The following is a 23268-nucleotide window of genomic DNA, read 5'->3' on the forward strand; positions in this document are numbered from 1 at the left end:
TTCTTTTGTTTATGGATATCCTCTCATCTCACCAGCATTTTTTGAGGAGTTTAGTCATTCCTCCACTGAATGATCTTGGCACCCTTATTGAAAATCAACTATTTACAGACACATGGGATTTATTTTTGATTCGAAATCCTGAAACATTGGCCTATATGACTGCCATTATGCCAGCACCACACTTTTTAGAATTGGTATAGTCTTGTTGGAAGTTCTTAAATTAGGAAGTGTGTGTTCTCCAACTTTGTTCTTCTTTCTCAAGATTGTTTTGGCTATCTGCCTTCCTTGCATTTCCATATGAATTTTAGGATCAGCTTTTCAGTTTTTACAAATAAGCCAGGTTAGATTCTAACAGGCATAGGACTGAATCTGTATATTGCCTGTGGGATTATGGCCATCTTAACAATGTTATATGTTCATCCACTTACATGGGATGGGTTTACATTTCCTTTAGGTCTCTTTCATTTCTTTCAGCAACATTTTGCAGTTCTTAGAGTACAAGACTTGCACATTTTCTGTTAAATTTATTTCTCAGTATTTTATTACTTTTGACAATACTGTAAAATGAATTACTTTCCTAAACTCATTTTTAGTTGTTCATTTCTAGCATATAGAAAGAAGCATAATTGATTATTGCACATTGGTCTTGGATTCTGCAGCTTTGCTGAGCTCATTGCATATTTGAATAGGTTGTTGTGGATTTTTGGTGGATTCTTTATTGTTTTATGTATAAAATAGAGATAGTTTTCCTCATTCCTTTCTAGTCTGGATCCCTTTATTTTTCCTGCCTAATTATCCTGACTAGAGCTTTGAATACAATATTGAATAGAAGTGACAATAACAGACATCCTTGTCTTGTTCCTGATGCTAGAGGGAAGCCATCTACTCTTTTACCATTAAGTATGATGCTATCTTGGAGAAGGCAATGGCACCCCACTCCAGTACTCTTGCCTGGCAAATCCCATGGGCAGAGGAGCCTGGTAGGCTGCAGTCCATGGGGTCGCTAAGAGTCAGACATGACTGAGCGACTTCACTTTCACTTTTCACTTTCATGCATTGGAGAAGGAAATGGCAACCCACTCCAGTGTTCTTGCCTGGAGAATCCCAGGGATGGAGGAGCCTGGTGAGCTGCCATCTATGGGGTCGCACAGAGTTGAACACGACTGAAGCGACTTAGCAGCAGCAGCATGGTGCTATCTGTGACTTCTCCATTAGGTGCTCTCTATTAGGTTGAGGAAATTCCCTTCTATTCCTATTTTGTTGAATTCATTTTTATAAAACGGGTGTTGGATTTTGTTGAATTCATTTTTATGCAACTGGTGTTGGATTTTGTCAAATGCCCTCCCTACCCCCACACACATCTATGAGATGATCATGAGTGCCTTCCCCACATTCTATAAATATGGTATATTACATTGATTTCCATGTGTTGAACCAACATTATATTCACCCAATAAATCTCACTTGATCATCATGTATGTGCTGTACTGTGCTTCGTCACTCAGTTGTGCCCAACTTTGTGCAACCCCATGGACTGTAGCCTGTCCAGCTCATAGGTCCATGGGGTTTCTCCAGGCAAGAATACTGGAATGGGTTGCCATGCCCTCCTCCAGGGTATCTTCCCAACCCAAGGATCAAACCCAGGTCTCCCGCATTGCAGGTGGATTCTTTACCGTCTGAACCACCAATTCTGATTCTTTTCTTTCACCACCTGAGAAGTGTCGTGCCAGTTCCTTCTGGCCTCAGTGGTTTCTGATGTGAAATCCATGTAACTCTGTTTTCCTCATACGTGGAAGATATTGTTTCTCTCTTGCTGCTTTCAAGACTTTTTTCTAGGCCTTTAGTTTTCAGAAGTTTGACGGTAGTATATCTTGATGTGGATTTCTTTGGGCTTATTCTATCTAGGATTCACTCAACTTCTTCAATCTGTAGGTTTATGTCTTTTGCCACACAGAAAATTTTCGGCCATTTTTTCTTTGAATACTTTCCAGTCCCACCTTCTTTCTCCTGTCCTCTAGCACACCAATGAGAAAAATCTCAACCCTTTTGTTATATGCCCACAGGTCCCCACGGCTCTGTTTATTTTTTCCCCCACTCATTTGGGTCCCAGCCACATGTTGTGACCAGCCCTGTATGGTTCGTGGTCTTAATGTAGTTCTATTTTCAAAGGCTTTGCAATGCTATTTGGTTTGGATTCTTTCCCATTATAGTTTATTGCAAGATATGGAATATAGTTCCCCGTGCAGTTAGTAAGCTCATATATGGTAGTATGTATCTGTTAATCTCATACTTTCAACTTATTCCTCCTCCCTTTCCCCTTTGGTAACCATAATTTTGTTTTCTATGTAATTCTGTTTCTGTTTTGTAAATAAGCTCTTTTTTTTTTTTTTTTTTTAAAGATTCCTCATATAAGTGATATCATATACTTGTTCTGGAGAACAGAAAAATGGAGTCTTTGCCAGCAGAGCAAAGTAGATACTCTACACTATTACCATAATGATTTAGACTAGATGTCTTGTGAGTGGGGGACAGATTGTAACAGATGTGGAGGATTTTATAATTATAGTAAAGGGCTTCCAAGGTGGTAAAGGATCCACCTGCCAGTGCAGGATACATAAGATATGTGAGTTTGTTCTTGGGTCAGGAAGATTCCCTGGAGGAGAGCATGGCAACCTACTCCAGTATTCCTGGAGAACCCCATGGACAGAGGAGCCTGGTGGGCTACAGTCCATGGGGTTGCAAAGACTCAGACACCACTTAGTGACTAAACAACAACAAATACTCTTTAATACATGAACTTAATCATCAATCCTTTGACTTAAGAGGAAAACACTTTTCATGGAAGACCCCTAAGGATTCCTATGTAGTACAATTAAAATGCAGAAATATTTGAGAACATAGTTTTGTGCCCTGGATGGGTCAATAAAATAATGTATAAATTGTTAAATGTGAATTAAGAACTTTCTGTAAACATCAGATTAGGCTCTATTCCCTGTCAGAGAATACTGACTTTGATTTGTGACTTCTATCCTCACTAATAATGCTTTTTTCCTCTTACATACATCCTAGCCTGGATTGTCTTACATCATTCTATAGCAGTCAATGTGGTTATTGTACAACTTCATTTTCAATGAAAGCCAAGAGAAAATAAATCTCACATCTATCCTTCTGTCTCTTTTTCCCTCTCTCTCTCCACATATAAAGGAAAATCATTAAAAATAAATAACAAAGTATACTTAACCCAGCCAAATCTTGGCAGTTGATATGTATAATATTTTAAGACAGAAAAAGAGAGCAGTAGAAATGGAGGAAAATATTGCATCCTAAATTCCTTCAAAAATTAAAATGCAAGTTTGGATAGTAATCTCCACTTACTGTTTTGTGTGCATGTGGGCATGCACATGTATGTGTGTATGTATGTGCATATGTGAATTATCATATGGAACCTCAGAAATCTCTAAAACCTTTGTGCAATTATCCCTCACAGAATTACCAAACTGATGGGTTTGTTCCACAGGAACTATTGTGATTTCTTAGTTTTACTCCTCGAGAGATGATTTAGAAGAGATAATTCTTCTCACAAGATAAAATACTATGTATTCAGTTCCCACCTTATCATTGAGCTTGTGCTATGAAGCAATTCCTACAATATCTATAGTTCTAGGAGACCACAGAGAAAAATTTAAGGTTTCAGTTAAACCAAGGGGTCCCTAACCAGGTGAGGAACCAGGCCACACAGCAGCAGGTGAGCAGTGGGTGAGTGAGCGAAACTTCCTATTTACAGCCTTTGCTCATTGTTGTACTTGAATTGTCTCGAAACCACACACCCCCCACTCCCGCCACCCTGGTCCAGTTCTTGGAAAAACTGTCTTCCATGAAACCAGCCCCTGGTGCCAAAAAGCTTGGGGACTGCTGCTCTGGGCCACTGGTTCTCAAAAGTGTAGTCTAAAGACACCTGGAACAGTCCCTGAGATTCTTTTAGTGGGTCTATGTATTATCAATAAAATATTTTTAATAACAATATTAAGATGATATTGCCTTTTCCATTTAATTATCTAATGAATGTACAGAAGACTTTTCCAGAGGCTATATGACATGTGATAAAGTCATCTCTCTGATGGATGTATGCTTTTTTATTCTTAAATTTTAAATATTTCTAAGTCTTCATATCTAATATAATTAGTAACAATAGATATAACCCACATCTAAGCACCTTTTGGTGTCCTCAATAACGTTTACGTGTTTAGATGTCTTAAGACCAAAAAATGTTGCAAATTTCTGCTCTAGTTAGACTCTGTTATTCCTATAATGCTCTTCTTTCTGACAGATCCTGTTGAAACAAATTTTTACCTAGTGACTATTATTGATTCTCATCAATGTGATGATTATATTTCTGAAGAAGATTGACCAAAATTACATCAAAAGATCTAAAAACCAAACGAGTCCATGTTGTAACTTGGGGAAGAGAGATACCATACGAGATGGCCTATCTCTAAGGTTTTCCTTACTAGAAAAAGGGGAGGCTTTAGTTTCACATGATGACATGAGACAATTTGAAGTCGGTATTGACATAATATTATTCTGCTGATATGAAATGAAATTCTGATAGCCAGGGTGTCAGGTATGTTCATAATCTCAATGCCATCAATTTTAAGCCTGAAGGCCCAAGAGACGAGCAGTGTTTAATACATCATCCCTTGTTAAATAGCAGCCACAGAGTTGGCGGTAGCCTGTGAAGGATTCCCTGCCATGTAGGACACGCCAGTTGTCTATAAATAGTACCTGTGAATGGGGGAAAAAAAAAGAGAAAGAAAAAATACTCAGAACAAACACAGACCATAGGAATCATAAATCAGAAAAGATCATTTAAAATAAAAACTTTAGGTTGTTCTCTGATTACATTAAATGAGATTTTTTTTTTCTTTTAAGTAAACATTTGACTCCAGTACTCTTGCCTAGAAAATTCCATGGATGGAGGAGCCTGGTGGGCTATAGTCTATGGAGTCACAAAGAGTCAGACACGACTGAGTGGCTTCACTTTCTTTCTTTCTTTAAACATTTGACAACTAGGAAGTGCATAGCTCTGTATTAGGCTAAATGGAAATAACAAAGGCAACAGTAGGTAACAGGCCCTGTATCTGAGGAGGTTATATTTCTTGAGTAATTATTCTTTTATCAAAGCAAACCAGATCATTGGTTTCTTTTGTTCTTTTCTTTTAATTCTCTCTCTCTCTCAAAGAGTTAAACTGTTTCACTGTCTTACACTAAGCTAGAAATATTCTTTATCCAGAGGAAATATGAAGAGCAAAAAAAAAAAAAAAAAAAAAAAAGGAATCATGAAGCCAGATGGACTCTTAGGGACTATCAAGTTCAACTCCTTCATTATACAAATAGAATCATTGATGGGTAGATACTCGGGGGAGCCTGCTTCTGGGTCATTCGGTAAGTAAGTGGTAGGACTAGGGCCAGTACCCAGGACTCTCTTCTTTTTTTTCCTTTGTAACATTTTGACTCACATATTCCATAAGTCCTCACTCTTCACTGCTTAAGTGACATCTATTGAGCTTGGCACCCACCTTGCCAGGCTTGAGTTTGACCCAAAACTCATTCTCAGGCCTCCTCAACTCTCTGGTTAGAGTCCGGTGTGCTGTATACCAACGATGGACAACATCATAAGGTACAGTATTTATGACAGCCCGGTCATAGTTGTTGTACCTAAGGTGAAATTGTGAGAAAGAAAGATTTTCCCCAAAACATGTTAAAACATCTGTTGCTGATGGGGCAATTTTATATAAGGCTTTCCCTATATTCATTAGTTGTCCCATGATGATGTGGCAATAATAAGCTAATGTTCTCTCAAGACTATATGATTTTAGAGAAGAGTTCCATTGCCTGTTGACCATATTTTTTTTCCTTTGAAAAATCTGAGGGTAGGGGATAGAAGAAAGTTCTAGCTGGTTTCTACTATCTTAGAATATTATGTTTTGTTTGTTTTAATATATTTTTGGGCCATGCCACATGGTATGTCTCTCACCTCATCCAAGGATAACTGTTATACCATCATGACTTCTGTAATCACAGGTTAGTTTTGCTTATTTATAAAACTTTATATAAATGGAATACTATAGTATGTACTCTTTTGTGTCTGGCTTCTTTCATTTAATGTTATATTTATAAGATTTATCATTATTGTACCACATGTAAATAGTTCATCCTTCATGTTGAACAGAATTTTATTGTGGGACTATACCACAATGTATTCATCCATTCAAGGTTTCCCTTGTGGCTCAGCTAATAAAGAATCTGCCTGCAGTGTGGGAGACCTGGGTTCGATCCCTGGGTTGGGAAGATCCTCTGGAGAAGGGAACGGCTACCCACTCCAGTATTCTGGCCTGGAGAATTCCATGGGCCCTATAGTCCATGGGATCACAAAGAGTTGGACACAACTGAGGGACTTTTGGACATGACTGAGGGACTTTCACCCATTCATCCATTCTATTGACAGATGTGTAAGTAATTTCCAGTTTGTAACTATTACAAATAGTGCTGGAGGTTCTGGTCCATGATAGAAACAAATCTAGTTACACAGAGAACAATTCCCTATGAAAGAAATCTGGAAACTGAGTAACTCCTACATATTGGTGAATGAGAAATAAAAAACATATCAAAATGGATAGGAAAGGCTGAGACAACTCAATAATGAAAAGACAATCCAGTGAAAAAGTGGGCAAAAATCTAACTAGTTACTTAGCAAAAGAAGATATATGAATGGCCAATATGCACATGGAAATAAGCTCAACATCATCAGTCACCAAAAAATACACAGTAGAACACCAAGGAGATATCCAATATAATGGCTATAATTAATGACTGAAAACACCAAGTATTAGCAAGGATGTGGAGAAGCTACAACTTTTGTACATTGTTGACAACTGTAAAATGGAACACATTAGTAGTTGCTAATGAAACTAAAAAGTCACGTACTCTATGATCCAGCGGTTCCACTCTTAGGTATTTATATGTGTGAAATGAAAACACATATCTACAACGATAGTTTTACATGAACATTGATGGCAGCTTTATTCATAATAATCCCAAACAGGAAACAGCCCAGGTGTTTATTCATAAAAGAATGGATTTGTTCCAGGATGTGAATTTCTAGAACAGGCAAAACAAATCTATGGTGGTAAAAAATAAAAACAGATGTTTCCTCTGTGTGTGTGTGTAGGGTTGGGCTGAAAAGGGGTATAAAGGTACTTTCTATAGTGATGGTAATAGTCTATATCTTGATAGGCATTTGGGTTACATAGGTGTATGCAGTTCTAAAAACTCAGCAAGTGTATATTCAGTATTTATACCAACATTGTATGTATATACATTGTATGTATATTTTATATCAAAATTAAACATCTGTAAACAAATAGTGAATGTTAGACTTAAAGTTATAAATGTTGAAGTATATTGGGAGACATATACCTTCAATGTTCTGTGCAATGTATCAAAAATAAGATTAATTTATAAACAGAAGGATAGAAACATAGATATATAGGTAATAAAGCAAGTATGTGCTGTGCTGTGTTTAGTCGCTCAGTCATGTTCGACTCTTTGCAACCCCATGGACTGTAGCCTGCCAGGTTCCTCTGTCCATGGGGATTCTCCAGGCAAGAATACTGGAGTGGGTAGCCTATCCCTCCTCTAGGGGATCTTCCCCGCCCAGGAATCAAGCTGGGGTCTCCTGCACTGCAGGTGGATTCTTTACCAGCTGAGCTACCAGGGAAGCCCAAAGCAAGTATAGTAATATCTTAATGGTAGAATCTCAGTGGTAGGTATACAAGTTTTCCTTGTAAATGCTTTCAACTTTTTTGTATTTAAAAGTTTCATAATAAAATGTTGGGGAAAATATTGAGCACCTACTCATTGTTCTAGGCAATTGAGATACAAGAAATGATGGAGGGAGAGTTTTCCAGTGGGCGCTTATCCCAGGGAAGTGATTTAGGATTTATGTAGTTCCTACTACAATACAGGGGCAACAATTTATTTTTATCTTCATAATTGTGTGTGAAGGAGCAGGCTTGAAATGAGTGGAGATGACAAGTTCAGTTTTGGATATGATGTGCTTTATGACTGTATAAGATACTAGGTGGCAATATACACAGGTCAGGAGAAATGCATAAATCTGGACAAGAGTCAAATGTGGTTATCATGCCTTTAGGCACCCTAGCTGCTTGATCACTGAGCACAATTTAATAACTGGCTTTTTTTTTTGTTTTGTTTTAAGTGTTTTCATTTTTAAATGCCATGTGAAATATCTACCCCTCCAATCTAGTGTTCCTTGGCTGTTGGCCTATTTATTATTCCATGGGAATTTTAATAAGAATAGAAATTGTACTAATAAAAAGCTATGGAATACCAATATTAAAATGTGACAGATATAGGATCTTAGGAATTTTCATTACATTAGAAAACTAATATCTGGCAAATATATTACATTGAGGGATAGTTCTTTGGTACTCACCTGATCAAATAGAGCTCTTTATTCCATGGGTAGATATTTAAGACTGGCCCAACCCCAATCATGTGGTTTTGACATTCTCCAACATTTTCAATATATTCATGCTTCAATGGCACTTTACTGAGGAGTTCAAATTCCTCAGGTGCCTTTTGAAGTACTTGTTCTGCTGCATAGAATCCATCAACTAGCAGTGTCCTGCCACCTGTTCCTTCATGCTTAAGACAGTGAAACACTTGAATGCTAAAGAAAGGAAAAATTAAATTACTCTGTTCAGTGGAGAAAAGAGAATACATAAAACTTTTAGAAAAAATATATAAAATGATTACTGATTCTACTTGTGTCATTTTCTTTTCATTAAGAAATAAATCTCATTTCCCAATTGTCTTCCAGTTGTACTTTTTTGTGTACTTTGCCATATTAATGTCACTAAGGTTTCCTTCTAAACATATTTAACATGTACTGAAACCTGTATGTGTCAGACTTGGGCAATACAGGTATGAATAAGATATAGTCTCTCTTTTAAAGAAGCCCATAGTCTATCTAGAAGAATGAACCAAGTAAGTACAGATAAAATATGATAGGCACTATAATAAAGTTGTATACAAGACAGTGGAGCCACAAAAAGAGGAAATTATTGTAGTGGAATGTTGTATAAATAAATTTTTTGAGATGTGGATGAGAACGATTTTGCTTAGTTTTAAAGAATGAGCAAGGCTTGGGCTGGAATGAGATTGAGGTGAGGAGAGGGCATTTCAGGCAGGAAAAAGGTATGACCAAACATATCAATGTAGAACAGCAAGGTATATTCAAGGAAGAGAGTGATAAGTTTCTGTTGGCTTAGCACAGAGAATCACAGGATTTTAAACTAAGATGAAAGATTAACTGGTGAGAAGCAAGATGACAAAAACATGAAAAACAACATGGATAACTGAAACTGGAGAGAAAAATACTGAGAACTTGAGCTTATAGAAAAGAGGACACATCTAAGAAATAAATGATTAGATGTGGAGGATGAAGAATAGGCAAAAATCTAGAATGACTGTAGGTTTTTCCCCTGGGCAACTTGACAAGTAATAATGCCCATTTGCCAAGAGAATGAGGCAGATGCATAATTCGATGGTAATAAGGGGCTGTGAAGGGTTGAGGAAGTCGTTCAGTTTAGGGACATTTTGAAATAATTAAGTTACATATGACTGAAAAATTAATAGGAAAAGGCAAGTCAATTATTAATGGACTGGAAACCTAAAGTAATAATTTCCAATTCACAAGGGAAAAATAAAATCAATAGTAATTTAGGGAAAAAAACAAAAATAAGGAAAAGTAAACAATGAAGTAAAATAAGTGATAAACATAAATAAAGGTAGAAGGAATAAAATCAAGGAGAATATAGGGTAAATATAATTAAAATGAATAAGGTCAGTCCTGGCTATGTTGAGCTTTCTGCAAAATTTCTAGGTTAGGATTATTTAGTAAGTGGAAGATGTTTATCTTAGAAGAGAGGTAGATTTTGTAGCTGTCTGTGAAGTGAAGTGAAGTCACTCAGTCGTGTCTGACTCTTTGCGACCCCATGGACTGTAGCCCACCAGGCTCCTCCGTCCATGGGTTTTCCAGGCAAGAGTACTGGAGTGAGTTGCCGTTTCCTTCTTCAGGAGATCTTCCTGATCCAGGGATTGAACCCGGGTCTCCTGCATTTTAGGCAAATGCTTTACTGTCTGAGCCACCAGGGAAGTCCTGTCTGTAGCTATCTGTAGGTGATGGCTAAAGCCAAGAGCACAGCAGTCATTTGGAGAGATAATTTCAAGCGAGAAAAGAAGGAGAAGGAGAAAATTTTGAGGAACAACAATATTTATGACACAGATAAAAGAAAATAAGACAGCATAGGAGACTGAGGAAAACTGACTATAGATGTAGAAGGAAAACTAGAAAAGAAAGGCTATTCAAGAAGAGGTAGAGGTTAATGGCCCCAGGATTCAAATGAGATAAAGACTGAAAGGTACACACTGGAGATGGCAATAAGTTACTTGCTGGTGACTTTGGACAGAGTAATTTTAATTGAGAGGGGGTTGGATAAACTAGCTGACTATGGGTTTGAAGAGTGAATAAGAAGTGAGAATGAAAAGATACCAAATGTAGATAATTATTTTAATAAGTCTAGCTGTGAGGGTGAGTAATAAGGTGGGGCTGTAAGTAGAGGAAGACAGAGTCAAAGGAAGTGTACAAAAATAGAGATTTAAGAACTGAGAAGTTGATAGGCAGGAGAAATCCCCAAGGAGGTTGGAAAGAATGAGATCCTGAGCAAAGGTAACTTTAGAAAGTATAAGGCATAAAACGATGATGATGATGACGACAAAGGCTAAAATGATAAGAATAATAACCAGCATTTATTGAACACCTCATATGTTCCAGAAAGTATCCAAGTGCTTTAAATATATCATGTAACTTAATCCCTGTGTGTGTGCTAAGCCGCTTCAGTGGTGTCTGACTCTTTGTGACGCCATGGGCTGTAGCCTGCCAGGCTTCCCTATCTATGGGATTCTCCAGGCAAGAATACTGGAGTGGGTTGCCATTCTTTCCTCCAGAGAATCTTCCTGACCCAGGGATCGAACCCATGGCTCTTACGTCTCCGGCACTGGCAGGTGAGTTTTTTATCACTAGGGCCACCTGGAAGCCCAAGTTAATCCCTAAGCAATACTAATTGGCAGGTTTTATTACCAGTTCCATTCTACAGATGAAAAAACTGAGGTACTGAGAAGTTCTTTTCCAAGATCACAAAGCTAATGTATATTTCAGCTGGGATGCAAATCCAGGTCTGGTTGATGCCATAGCCTGAACTCAACCACTCTCACTGTACTGCTAATGTCTTGTCTCTCCCCATTGACCAGAAAGGGTTAAATTAAAGGCACAGCTAACTGTGTATCTACAGTAGTGGTCAGAGAGAAAAGAGCTAGTCAATATTTGGACCTCAACACCTGTCCAACTGTTTCTTATCCCATTTCCTCATATTCTTCTTTCTGTGTCCCAGAGAATGAGAATGCAGGGCTGTGGGTGGTTTTGTATATTGATGACATTGAGCCAGACATCTAAAACACGTTTTATTCTACCTTTTCTGAAGCAAACATTCTTAGGTTCCAATCCTCAAAGGAAATCGGAGTAACTACAATCAACTGGATATTATCATCCTCTCGTATTGTCTTTATGAATTCATGCGTGCGTGTGTGCTAAGTCATTGCAGTCATGTCTGACTCTGTGCAACCCCATGGACTGTTGCCCACCAGGCTCCTCTGTCCATGGGGTTTTCCAGGCAGGAATACTGGAGTGGGTTGCCATGATCTCCTCCAAGGCATCTTCCCAACCCAGGGATTGAACTTGTATCTCTTATGTCTCCTACATTGGCAGGTGCATTCTTTACCACTAGTGCCACCTGGAAAGCCCTTATGAATTCATACTTATGCACGTTTTACTCATATATTTGTGCCTTGGGTTCATTATCTATATGTCGAAGATCAACAAACAACAGCAATAGCAGTAACAAAATAACCACAGAGGTACCTCTAATAAGTGGCAAATGGTAGGAAAGTTAAGTATGGTATCTATCACATCAAGTAATTACCATTTCTTCTCTGTGATGAGAAAGATCTAGTCTCTGTTAGCTACTAGTGGTGATCATACTGCAGTACATAACTATCAAATCAACACAAGTACACCTCATATTTACAAAATGTTATACATCAATTATATCTCAATAAACATGGATAAAAAGTATGGCATATATTATCTTTGGCTCAATACCTACTAAGTCCACACAAGAAGGTTATTTTTTGACCAAGAAGAAATAAAGAAGAGTCAATGTATAGTGAATAATGCAACAAATGAGATCAAAAACACTCTGGGAACTAACAGTAGAATAACGGAGGCAGAAGATAGGATAAACGAGGTAAAAAATAGAATGGTAGAAATAAATGAAGCAGAGAGGAAAAAAGAAAAAAAGAATTAAAAGGAATGAGGACAACCTCAGAGACCTCTGTGACAATGTTAAATGCCCCAACGTTCGAATCATAGGAGTCCCAGATGAAGACAAAAAGAAAAACCATGAGAAAATAATTGAGGAGATAATAGTTGAAAACTTCCCTAAAATGGGGAAGGAAATAGTCACCCAAGTCCAAGAAACCCAGAGAGTCCCAAACAGGATAAACCCAAGGCGAAACACCCCAAGACACATACTAATCAAATTAACAAAGATCAAACACAAAGAACACATATTAAAAGCAGCAAGGGAAAAACAACAAATAACACACAAGGGGATTCCCATAAGGATAAGAGCTGATCTTTCAATAGAAACTCTTGAGGACAGAAGGGAATGGAAGGACATACTTAAAGTGATGAAAGAGAAAAATCTACAACCCAGATTACTGTACCCAGCAAGGATCTCATTCAAATATGAAGGAGAAATCAAAAGCTTTACAGACAAGCAAAAGCTGAGAGAATTCAGCACCACCAAACCAGCTCTCCAACAAATGTTAAAGGATCTTCTCTAGACAGGAAACACAGAAAGGGTTTATAAACTGGAAATCAAAACAACAAAGTAAATGGCAACGGGATCATACTTATCAATAATTGCCTTAAATGTAAATGGGTTGAATGCCCCAACCAAAAGACAAAGACTGGATGAATGGACACAAAAACAAGACCCTTATATATGTTGTCTACAAGAGACCCACCTCAAAACAAGGGACATACACAGACTGAAAGTGAAAGGCTGGAAAAAGATATTCCACACAAATAGAGACCAAAAGAAATCAGGAGTAGCAATACTCATATCAGATAAGATAGACTTTAAAATAAAGGCCATGAAAAGAGACAAAGAAGGACACTACATAATGATCAAAGGATCAATACAATAAGATATAGCAATTAAAATATATATGCACCCAACATAGGAGCACCGCAATGTGTAGGGCAAATGCTAACAAGTATGAAAGGGGAAATTAACAGTAACACAATGATAGTGGGAGACTTTAATACCCCACTCACACCTATGGATAGATCAACTAAACAGAAAATTAACAAGGAAACACAAACTTTAAATGATACAATAGACCAGTTAAACCTAATTGATATCTATAGGACATTTCACCCCAAAACAATGAATTTCACCCTTCTCTCAAGTGCACATGGAACCTTCTCCAGGATAGATCACATCCTGGGCCATCAACCTAGCCTTGGTAAATTCAAAAAAATTGAAATCATTCCAAGCATCTTTTCTGACCACAATGCAGTAAGATAGATGTCAATTACAGGACAAAAACTATTAAAAATTCCAACACATGGAGGCTGAACCACACGCTGCTCAATAACCAACAAATCACAGAAGAAATCAAAAAAGAAATCAAAATATGCATAGAAACGATTGAAAATGAAAACACAACAACCCGAAATGTATGGGACACTGTAAAAGCAGTGCTAAGGGGAAGGTTCATAGCAATACAAGCTTACCTCGAGAAACAAGAAAAAAGTCAAATAAATAACTCTACACCTAAAGCAACTAGAAAAGGAAGAAATGAAGAACCCCAGGGTTAGTAGGAGGAAAGAAATCTTAAAAAGTAGGGCAGAAATAAATGCAAAAGAAACAAAAGAGACCATAGCAAAATCAACAAAGCCAAAAGCTGGTTTTTTGAGAAGATAAATAAAATTGACAAACCATTAGTCAGACTCATCAAGAAACAAAGGGAGAAGAATCAAATCAAAATTAGAAATGGAAATGGAGAGATCACAGCAGACAATACAGAAATACAAAGGATCATAAGAGACTACTATCAGCAACTATATGCCAATAAAATGGGCAACGTGGAAGAAATGGACATATTCTTAGAAAAGTACAACTTTCCAAAACTGAACCAAGGAGAAATGGAAAATCTTAACAGACCCATCACAAGCACAGAAATTGAAACTGTAATCAGAAATCTTCCAGCAAACAAAAGTCCAGGACCCAAGCCTTCACAGCTGAATTCTACCACAAATTTAGAGAAGAGCTAAGACCTATCCTACTCAAACTCTTCCAGAAAATTGCAGAGGAAGGTAAACTGCCAAACTCATTCTATGAGGCTACCATCACCCTAATACCAAAACCAGACAAAGATGCCACCAAAACAAAACTACAGGCCAGTATCACTGATGAACATATATGCAAAAATCCTTAACAAAATTCTAGCAAACAGAATCCAACAACGTATTAAAAAGATCATACATCATGACCAAGTGGGCTTTATCCCAGGGATGCAAGGATTCTTCAATATCTGCCCGCAAAGCCATCAACATAATATACCACATTAACAAATTGAAAGATAAAAACCATATGATTATCTCAATAGATGCAGAGAAAGCCTTTGACAAAATTCAACATCCATTTATGATAAAAAAAAACCTCCAGAAAGCAGGAATAAAAGGAACATAGCTCAACATAATAAAAGCTATATATGACAAACCCACAGCAAACATTATCCACAATGGTGAAAAATTGACAGCATTTCCCCTAAAGTCAGGAACAAGACAAGGGTGCCCATTCTCACCACTACTACTCAACAGAATTTTGGAAGTTTTGGCCACAGCAATCAGAGCAGAAAAAGAAATAAAAGGAATCCAGGTTGGAAAGGAAGAAGTAAAACTCTCACTCTTTACAGATGGCATGAACCTCTACATAGAAAACCCTGAAGACTCCACCAGAAAATTACTAGACCTAATCAATGAATGTAGTAAAGTTGCAGGATATAGCATTAACACAGAGAAATCCCTTGCATTCCTATACCCTAACGATGAGAAAACAGAAAGAGAAATTAAGGAAACAATTCCATTCACCATTGCAACAAAAAGAATTAAATAGTTAGGAACATATCTACCTAAAGAAACAAAAGACCTATATATACAAAACTATAAAACACTGATGAAAGAAAGCAAAGAGGACACAAATAGATGGAGAAATATACCATGTTCATGGATTGGAAGAATCAATATAGTGAAAATGAGTATACTACCCAAAGCAATCTATAGATTCAATGCAATCCCTATCAAGCTGCCAACGGTATTTCTCACAGAACTAAAACAAATAATCTCACAATTTGTATGGAAATACAAAAAACCTGGAATAGCCAAAGCAATCTTGAGAAAGAAGAATGGAACTGGAGGAATCAACCTGCCTGACTTCAGGCTCTACTACAAAGCTACAGTCATCAAGACAGTATGGTACTGGCACAAAGACAGAAATATAGATCAATGGAACAAAATACAAAGCCCAGAGATAAATCCACGCACCTATGGACACCTTATCTTCGACAAAGGAGGCAAGAATATACAATGGAGAAAAGACAATCTCTTTAACAAGTGGTGCTGGGGAAACTGGTCAACCTCTTGTAAAAGAATGAAACTAGAACACTTTCTAACACCATACACAAAAATAAACTCAAAATGGGTTAAAGATCTAAACATAAGACCAGAAACTATAAAACTCCTAGAGGAAAACATAAGCAAAACACTCTCCGACATAAACCACAGCAGGATCCTCTATGACCCACCTCCCAGAGTAATGGAAATAAAGCAAAAATAAACAAATGGGACCTAGTTCAACTTAAAACCTTTTGCACAACAAAGGAAACTATAAGCAAGGTGAAAAAACAGCCTTCAGAATGGGAGAAAATAATAGCAAATGAAGCAACTGACAAAGAATTAATCTCAAAAATATACAAGGAACTCCTGTAGCTCAATTCCAGAAAAATGAGCGACCCAATCAAAAAATGGGCCAAAGAACTAAACAGACATTTCTCCAAAGAAGACATACAGATGGCTAACAAACACATGAAAAGATGCTCAACATCACTCATTATCAGAGAAATGCAAATCAAACCACAATGAGGTGCCATTTCACACAAGTCAGAATGGCTGCTATCCAAAAGTCTACAAGCAATAAGTGCTGGAGAGGGTGTGGAGAAAAGGGATCTCTCTTACACTGTTGGTGGAAGTGGAAACTAGTATAGCCACTATGGAGAATAGTGTGGAGATTCCTTAAAAAACTGGAAATAGAACTGCCTTATGGCCCAGCAATCCCACTGTTCAGCATACACACTGAGGAAACCAGAATTGAAAGAGACACGTGTACCCCAATGTTCATCACAGCTCTGTTTATAATAGCCAGGACATGGAAGCAACCTAGATGTCCATCAGCAGATGAATGGTTAAGAAAGCTGTGGTACATATACACAATGGAATATTACTCAGCCATTAAAAAGAATACCTTTGAATCAGTTCTAATGAGGTGGATGAAACTGGAGCCTATTATACAGAGCGAAGTAAGCCAGAAAGAAAAACACCAATATGGTATACTAACACACATGTATCGAATTTAGAAAGATGGTAACGATAACCCTATATGCGAGACAGCAAAAGAGACACAGATGTATAAAACAGTCTTTTGGACTCTGTGGGAGAGGGCGAGGGTGGGATGATTTGGGAGAATGGCATGGAAACTTGCATATTATCGTATGTGACACGAATTGCCAGTCCAGGTTCGATGCATGGGACAGGGTGCTCGGGGCTGGTGCACTGGGATGACCCAGAGGGATGGGATGGGGAGGGAGGTGGGAGGGGGGTCCAGGATGGGGAATACATGTACACTGTGGCAGATTCATGTCAATGTATGGCAAAACCACTACAATGTTTTAAAGTAGTTAGCCTCCAATTAAAATGAATGAATTTATTTGAAAAAGGTTATTTTTCATTCACTTTTTCCCTCCAACTTCTTGTAAATTGGATTCAAATTCCTCTTAATACCATACCCAAAGCAGCTATGTTTAGACTCTTTACCCCTTTGCAATATAATTGCAAGGAGATCCTGCAACTGCAAGGAAATCCAACCAGTCTATCCTAAAGGGAATCAGTCCTGAATATTCATTGGAAAGACTGAGGCTGAAGCTGAAACTCCAATACTTTGGCCACCTGATGCGAAGAGCTGACTAATTTGAAAAGACCCTGATGCTGGAGAAGACTGAAGGCAGGAGGAGAAGGGGACGACAGAGGATGAGATAGTTGGATGGCATCACAGACTCAATGGACATGAGTTTGAGTAAACTCCGGGAATTGGTGATGGACAGGGAGGCCTGGAATGCTGCACTCCATGGGATCACAAAGAGTCCGACAAGACTGAGCGACTGAACTGAACTGAACTTGCAATATCATAACTAAATATGAAAAACTGTACAAATTCCCAAACCAACAGTTAATCAATACATTTTTTGTAAATTATTTGCAATCACTTTGATAAAAATGTAAATTAAACAAAATTAAGATCCATTCATGTAGTAAGGTAGATTTTCAATCATTTAAAAAATTTTTATTCCTATGAGACTTTAAAAATGATATTTCTAAGGAGAAAAGAGATAATTATGTAAGTAAGCAGCAGCAAGTATGATGTTAATTCAAATAAAACAGAAAATGATTAAGAAAGTATTCAAGACCATCACATTTAATGATCTCACTTTGGAAAATTCTAATCCACCTACCCACAGGGCTCTTGAAAATAGGTGGTGTCAGTGTGCCGATCCAGAGCTAGCTTGGTGTATGCAGTGTCACCTCTGGAGAAGTCTGAAGTGAAAAACCACATCCTTCCATAGATGGTTTCTCTGTCAAATGTAGCATAGGAAGACCTTTTAGCTATTTGAAATTTTCATTCTTGTAATTCAAGACTCTTTACAATACTTTTTTTATTTACAAATAAAAATATAATTTTTTTTTTGGTTCAGATATCCAACTATAAAGTAAAGAAATCAGTTGAACTCATCACCCATCTTAATGAGCCCACCACTGAGTAATATTCTAGGAAGCTGCGGGGAATTAGTGGAAGGATAATGTAGACAGAAAATAGGGAACCATCTCACTCTGTTTATGTGTCTGCTTTGAACAGCTTTCAGGTTCACATTTCTGTCCTGCACTCACCTTCCTCACATAGAAAAAGATGTTTTTGGGTAGCTGCTTTTAGAACTGATTAATGTAGATCTTCAGCCACCTTTTAGACATGGAAGAATAAAAAAAGAGAAAAGAATAGTTTATATTAGCAAGTATTTAGTGAGACTTGCTGTATCACTGTATCTCTCCTTGAGATATAGACATCATAGGTAAATGACCCAGCATACTATCTGCTACACAATGAGCTATATCTGCTTTTTATGAAATAAAAGGAAAATATTAACTATGACAAAGTCAGTTTATGTATCATGTAGTACTACAGAAGATAAACCTATATACTACCTAGAAATGCAATGGAAAAAACTTTGTACTTAAGATCAGAAAACCTGAGCTCTTTTGAATTCCAGTTCTACTGCTTACTAGCAGAGCAATTCTGGTCCAGGCACTTAACATATCTGATCCTCAAGTGCCTCATCAGTAGAACAGGAGATAAAATACATGCTTATCAGGACTACTATACTAAACAATTGAAATCATTGATGTGAATATGTTGGTTAAATGCTGTACAGTATCAGTTCAGTTCAGTCGCTCAGTTGTGTCTGACTCTTTGTGACCCCATGAATCGCAGCAAGCCAGGCTTCCCTGTCCATCACCAACTCCTGGAGTTCACTCAAACTCATGTCCATCGAGTCAGTGATGCCATCCAGCCATCTCATCCTCTGTCGTCCCCTTCTCCTCCTGCCCCCAATCCCTCCCAGCATCAGGGTCTTTTCCAGTGAGTCAATTCTTCGCATGATGTGGCCAAAGTATTGGAGTTTCAGCTTTAACATCAGTTCTTCCAATGAGCACCCAGGACTGATCTCCTTTAGAATGGACTGGTTGGATCTCCTTGCAGTCCAAGGGACTCTCAAGAGTCTTCTCCAACACCACAGTTCAAAAGCATCAATTCTCCCTCTCCCACAGAGTCCATAAGACTGATCTATACATCAGTGTCTCTTTTGCTGTCTCGTACACAGGGATGCTTGGGGCTGGTGCACTGGGACGACCCCGAGGGAGGGTATAGGAGGGAGGAGGGAGGAAGGTTCAGGATGGGGAACACAGGTGTACCTGTGGTGGATTCATTTCGATATTTGGCAAAACTAATACAATATTGTAAAGTTTAAAAATAAAATAAAATTTAAAAAAATAAAGCATAAATTCTTTGGCGCTCAGCTTTCTTCACAGTCCAACTCTCACATCCAAACATGACCACTGGAAAAACCATAGCCTTGACTAGACAGACCTTTGTTGGCAAAGTAATGTCTCTGCTTTTTAATATGCTATCTAGGTTGGTCATAACTTTCCTTCCAAGGAGTAAGAGTCTTTTAATTTCATGGCTGCAATCACCATCTGCAGCGATATTGGAGCCCCCCAAAAATAAAGTCTGACACTGTTTCCACTGTTTCCCCATCTATTTCCCATAAAGTGATGGGACCAGATGCCATGATCTTAGTTTTCTAAATGTTGAGCTTTAAGCCAACTTTTCCACTCTCCTCTTTTAATTTCATCAAGAGGCTTTTTAGTTCCTCTTCACTTTCTGCCATAAGGGTGGTGTCATCTGCATATCTGAGGTTATTGATATTTCTCCCGGCAATCTTGATTCCAGCTTGTGCTTCTTCCAGCCCAGCGTTTCTCATGATGTACTTACTCAGCATATAAGTTAAATAAGCAGGGTGACAATATACAGACTTGCTGTACTCCTTTTCCTATTTGGAACCAGTCTGTTGTTCCATGTCCAGTTCTAACTGTTGCTTCCTGACCTGCATATAGGTTTCTCAAGAGGCAGGTCAGGTGGTCTGGTATTCCCATCTTTCAGAATTTTCCACAGTTTATTGTGATCCACACAGTCAAAGGCTTTGGCATAGTCAATAAAGCAGAAATAGATCTTTTTCTGGAATTCTCTTACTTTTTCAATGATCCAGCAGATGTTGGCAATTTGATTTCTGGTTCCTCTGCCTTTTCTAAAACCAGCTTGAACATCTGGAAGTTCACAGTTCACGTATTGCTGAAGCCAGGCTTGGAGACTTTTGAGCATGACTTTACTAGCATGTGAGATGAGTGCAATTGTTAGGTCCATACAATTTCTGTCCTTTATCGAGCACATCTTTTCAGGAAATGTTCCCTTGGTATCTCTAATTTTCTTGAAGAAATCTCTAGTCTTTCCCATTCTGTTGTTTTCCTTTATTTCCTTGCATTGATTGCTGAGGAAGGCTTTCTTACCTCTCCTTGCTATTCTTTGGAACTCTGCATTCAGATGCTTATATCTTTCCTTTTCTCCTTTGCTTTTCACTTCTCTTCTTTTCACAGCTATTTGTAAGGCCTCCCCAGACAGCTATTTTGCTTTTTTTTCCTTTTCCATGGGGATGGTCTTGATCCCTGTCTCCTGTACAATGTCACGAACCTCCGTCTATAGTTCATCAGGCACTCTATCAGATCTAGTCCCTTAAATCTATTTCTCACTTTCACTGTGTAATCATAAGGGATTTGATTTAGGTCATACCTGAATGGTCTAGTGGTTTTCCCCACTTTCTTCAATTTAAGTCTGAATTTGGCAATAAGGAGTTCATGATCTGAACCACAGTCAGCTCCGAGTCTTGTTTTTGCTGACTGTATAGAGCTTCTCCATCTCTGGCTGCAAAGAATATAATCAATCTGATTTCAGTGTTGACCATCTGGTGATGTCCATGTGTAGAGTCTTCTCTTGTGTTGTTGGAAGAGGGTGTTTGCTATGAACAGTGCGTTCTCTTCACAAAACTCTATTTGCTTTGCCCTGCTTCATTCCGTATTCCAAGGCCAAATTTGCCTGTTACCCCAGGTGTTCCTTGACTTCCTATTTTGCATTCCAGTCCCCTATAATGAAAAGGACATCTTTTTTGGGTGTTAGTTCTAAAAGGCCTTGTAGGTCTTCATAGAATGGTTCAACTTCACCTTCTTTAGCGTTACTGGCTGGGGCATAGGTTTGGATTACTGTGATACTGAATGGTTTGCCTTGGAAGCGAACAGAGATTATTCAGTTGTTTTTGAGATTGCATCCAAGTACTGCATTTTGGACTCATTATTATTAACAACCAGTGTCTGAATCAAGCCTTAGGAATAATAGGTCAAAAGTAGATATCTTTAGATAACATCTTATTCAATCCTTTTACTGGTCAGATGGGAAAATAGAGGTAACAGGGACAGTGAATGTGGGTAGGAATGTATGTTTATCCAACTGCTTGATGGGAGAACTGAGACTACAGTCTGGTTCTCTTTATTCAAAGTTAGTGCTCTTTCTAGTGTACAATGAATGACTCTTACTTTGAGCGTCACTGGGCTTGAGAAAAGACAACAACTTTGAAGTCATCATATTTGAAGTCAACATGTAAGTGTCTTTAGAGATTAGAAATCTGGGCTTCAAATAAAGCACTATCAATGGTAATCTCCTTATTCAGGCCACAGAATATTCTGGTAAAACAAGGGTGACCATACCTGTCATATTATTTTACTCATATTCATGCTCTGGAAATTAACTTCTGCACATATAAGAAAACTAATGACTCACCTGATCAAGCTGATCCTTTCTGCCAGCTTCTCTGTGTGTTTCTGAGTAGGAGGGACATTTTCCACAAAAGCAATTCCATAGAGCAGAAAGTTCTGCAGAAAGTTCTTCAGTCCCTCCTTGGTTTCTAAGAACGTCTGGAAATCTACAGCTGGAACTTGGGCTTGCTGGTAGATTTCAGCATTCCATAAGATTCTAGGCTGGATGACCTTTTGTTTCTGCCCTTCATAGCTGTTTTTCATGAGCCAATCCAAATCATATCTAGTCACATGACCATCTGGCCCTTTTTAGGAAAAATAAAAGGTATTAAAAATAATAATTATATATACTGCCAATAATTTACTGGTTAAGAATATTATTTTCAGCAACCAATTACCCAGTATGGTATTGTTTATGGGGTTTCCCAGGTAGCACTAGTGGTAAAGAAACTGTGCCAATGCAGGAGACATAAAAGATGCAGGTTCGATTCCTGGGTCGGGAAGATCCCCTAGAGGAGTGCATGGCAACCCACTCCAGTATTCTTGCCTGGAGAATCCTATGGACAGAGGAGCCTGGTGGGCTATAGTACATGGAGTCACAAAGAGTCAGACACGACTGAAGCGACTTAGCACACATGCAAATATGTATTGTTTATGAGACCAAATTCAAATGAATGCCTAGAATGTTCCTGAGACAGAAATATTTGTCAGTTGAGTAGTATAAATTAATAAGTGAATGAATGAACAAATAAATCTTCCCAGCAGGTAAATAAGTTTATGAAACTTAGCTACATAGTAAAGGGCCTCGATCTCCCTCTTATAAATGAATTAGGTCAGTTTGGTCTAATGATATGATATCAGTACAACATGATAACTTCGCCCGCTGCTCTACAAAAAGTCAAAAAGCCAGCTCCTAAAATGTTTTAGAAAATATTCAGGATAAGCAAATGAGTAAGCAAAGGATACAGCAAGAGGAGTGAAAGGCTATCCTGACATTTTCTCTCTCCTTTTCTTTCTACCTCTCTGTCTGTTTCTCTCTTTCAAATTTCTATACCATTATAGTAAAAGTATCATAAAGAATTTGGAAAGCATAAAAAAGTATGAGGAAATGAAAAGGTCAGATATACTTATTCGATTATCTAGATGAAACCACTATCCACAGCTTGCAATCATCCCTTCTAGTTTTTTGTATGCATACTTTTACTTTACATAACATATTGTGAAAATATGTATTAGTTTGCACCCTACCTCTG

The 23268-nt window shown here is 38.0% G+C and overlaps 1 protein-coding gene across 2 annotated transcripts in view; it reads right to left on the reverse strand.

Moving 5' to 3' along the window:
- Positions 1-2757: 2757 nt before the first annotated feature.
- TMLHE (trimethyllysine hydroxylase, epsilon) overlaps positions 2758-23268 on the reverse strand; it is a 52990-nt gene continuing 32479 nt past the window's right edge. The window contains exons 4-9 of one of the 2 annotated variants that reach the window (XR_003509653.1): positions 22041-22320; positions 18491-18560; positions 18058-18177; positions 8516-8752; positions 5577-5715; positions 2762-4782 (exon numbers count right to left, since the gene is read on the reverse strand). Coding sequence is in view for 1 of the 2 variants with exons in the window: in XM_027533958.1 (XP_027389759.1) it covers positions 4651-4782; positions 5577-5715; positions 8516-8752; positions 18058-18177; positions 22041-22320 (908 nt within the window). In the remaining variant the exon portion in view is untranslated. Of the gene's footprint in view, positions 4783-5576; positions 5716-8515; positions 8753-18057; positions 18178-18490; positions 18561-22040; positions 22321-23268 lie in introns of both variants that reach the window. The other variant, XM_027533958.1, reaches the window with a different exon arrangement.

This window comes from Bos indicus x Bos taurus, chromosome X (assembly GCF_003369695.1).
Source record: "Bos indicus x Bos taurus breed Angus x Brahman F1 hybrid chromosome X, Bos_hybrid_MaternalHap_v2.0, whole genome shotgun sequence".
NCBI lineage: Eukaryota > Metazoa > Chordata > Mammalia > Artiodactyla > Bovidae > Bos > Bos indicus x Bos taurus.